This window comes from Gadus macrocephalus, chromosome 8 (genome assembly GCF_031168955.1).
Source record: "Gadus macrocephalus chromosome 8, ASM3116895v1".
NCBI classification, from domain to species: domain Eukaryota; kingdom Metazoa; phylum Chordata; class Actinopteri; order Gadiformes; family Gadidae; genus Gadus; species Gadus macrocephalus.
This window is the reverse complement of record NC_082389.1, coordinates 157,501-160,000: the sequence shown is the minus strand read 5'-3', so window position 1 is coordinate 160,000 and position 2,500 is coordinate 157,501. Positions and strand designations below refer to the sequence as shown.

At 45.8% G+C, this 2,500-nt stretch overlaps 1 protein-coding gene across 1 annotated transcript in view; it reads right to left on the bottom strand.

Annotated features, from left to right (window-relative positions):
* The window catches only part of LOC132462344 (regulator of G-protein signaling 5-like), a 2,421-nt gene extending 1,747 nt beyond the window's left edge, over positions 1-674 (bottom strand). The window contains exons 1-3 of the mRNA XM_060057825.1: positions 515-674; positions 214-306; positions 31-92 (exon numbers count right to left, since the gene is read on the bottom strand). Coding sequence (XP_059913808.1) covers positions 31-92; positions 214-306; positions 515-558 — 199 coding nt within the window. The 5' untranslated portion in view covers positions 559-674. The remainder of the gene's footprint in view (positions 1-30; positions 93-213; positions 307-514) is intronic.
* Positions 675-2,500: the final 1,826 nt, after the last annotated feature.

Genomic DNA, 2,500 nt, shown 5'->3' with positions numbered 1-2,500 from the left:
ACTTTGCATGTCAAGGAGAGATTTACTTACTTGGGCTGGACAGAAGGTCCTCGAAGGACCGGCTCCAATTCAAGGGCTCGTTCCTGTTCAACCTGCGACAGGTGAAGAAAGCAAGGTTAGAAACATGGACGGAGACAGATGGCTGACCTGTATCAGACATGGTGGAGGTGGAATAGCAGCTCAGTGTTTTCCTCATTGTCTTTTTATTCGTACCTTTGCGTGTTGGCTTTGTTCGAGTGTCCCATGATGCCGGTGTGGTCCTGCCTGAGCCTCAAGCCACTGAACAGAGCTTTCAGTTGCTTCGCCCTGGAGGAGCGAAAGGTAAAGAAAGAGAATCGGTTTAGAATTGGGTGCATTCCCACATCAACTTCCCCATGAAACCACAAGAGAAAGCTGTGTTTCACGACAGCATGGTTTCAGTACTGCTTATGCAGAGAGAGAGAGAGAGAACTAACTGATAACAACTAACGCAAAACTTATACACTGAAAACTAGCAGAAAAAACAAAAACATACCTTTCAAGACAGGTGAGGGGCAGTGCATCTAGTCCTCTGCACATGATCAGGGGAGCAAAGGTATCCAGTGTGCTGGTGGTATCTCCACAGAGCCGGCAGAGCAGAGCAGACGAGAGGGGGAGATGTTGCCAGCTGTGGTTGCTGTGGAGCTCTGCTTGCTGGGTGTGATGAACTGCCTTTTATAAGACTGTCTCCTCCGTGACGTCACGCATCTCGGCCAATGGGGCGAGGGAATGCATTAGGATAAGAACACTGAGAGCTCTTTAACCCTAGGCTGCCTCCTTTGGATGTAGCGTGTGTGTGTGTGTTTGTGTGTGTGTGTGTGTGTGTGTGTGTGTGTGTGTGTGTATGTGTGTGTGTGTGTGTGTGTGTGTGTGTGTGTGTGTGTGTGTGTGTGTGTGTGTGCGTGCGTGCGTGCGTGCGTGCGTGCGTGCGTGCGTGCGTGCGTGCGTGCGTGCGTGCGTGCGTGTGCGTGTGTGTGTGTGAGACACATGTTCAACAAGGGGTTCTTCTGTGCGTGAGAATATATAATATGAATAGTTATAAATCGAGATGAAGTTGAATATTATTTGCATCGAGTTTTGTGTCTGTATGTATGTGAGTGTGGTCGTTTGTGTGTGTTATATTGTATGTAAGCCTGTATTTGTGTGTGTTTGTGTGTTTTTTTGCTTGCGCAATATGGGTTTGTCAGTAATTGGGTCTATATGTGTGTGTGTGTGTGTGTGTGTGTGTGTGTGTATGGGAGTGAGTGTGTAAGTGTGTGTGTATTTAAGGTTTTGTGTGGGTGTGTGTGTGTCACTGTCATATTATTAAATGTTGTGGTTAAATCAAACCCCTAAGTTGCCACGACAATCAGTCACACTTCCTGCAAACCTTCCTGTAGGCAGTCGCCGGCCAACAGGCTGAGGGTGTGTGTGTGCGCTGGCGTGTGTGTGTTTGTTTGTTTGTTTATTTGACAGGGACAGTGCATATTAATAGACATTTCTGTAAATATGCCAGATTTAGCCAGAAGGTTAGTTTCCATCTGCAGTCCTTGGCCAGATGTAACAATAGGCTCCCTAAAAAGCAAATAAGCAAATAACAGAAAGAGTTTAAAAAAGAACATTTAGAAAAGCAACAGATAAAACATTAATTATAACCACATACAAGTATTCAGTAGTTCAAGCATTAAAATACATGAAGCATGCAGGACAAACAAGAGTCAGCATCAAACAAACACAAATTGAAAAGGTAGACTAGGACTTATAGAGGACATCTATATGTGTTAGACATCGAGGCAGTAGCCCACCAAAGCGTGTGCCTACAGTGTGTGCATGAGCCTGAGCGTGTGTGTGTGTGTGTGTGTGTGTGTGTGTGTGTGTGTGTGTGTGTGTGTGTGTGTGTGTGTGTGTGTGTGTGTGTGTGTGTGTGTGTGTGTGTGTGTGGGTGTGTGTGTGCGTGTGTGTGTGTCCGGATATGTGTGTGTGTTTGTGTGTGTTGGGGGACCGGGAAGGGAGACAAGGAACGCAGAGGTCCTTCTGGGAATGTTGGGAGACTGCCGCTTAGTGAGTCTCAACAATAGTGGGGGGATCAGGGAGGGGGGGCACTTCCAAGTGAAATAGCGGTTAGAAAATAGTTCCACTTCCTATTAGTGTGTTGGTCCCTGACGGGGCTCTGAACCCGGACACGGACCCCAGACACGAAGACCACGTGACTTTCTGTCTGGAGGGTTGGACAATGTGGGTTCCAACTGGGGGGTGTTGGAGAGGTTTCTGAGTGAAACCAGTTGCTTCGTATTGGTGAAGAACAGGCAAGCCTACTTATAAGCCAACTGATTTGTTTCGGATCTGTGCTAATTGCCTTTTACTTCTTGCGGTAGCATTGCACTCTATAAACTTCGGACCTTTAACATACACTTGACCTTTTGAAATATCACAATTACTTTATTTAAATTTGAATGTCTATTATTATTTAAAATTAAAACAGAATTATTTCCTTGTTTTGTAT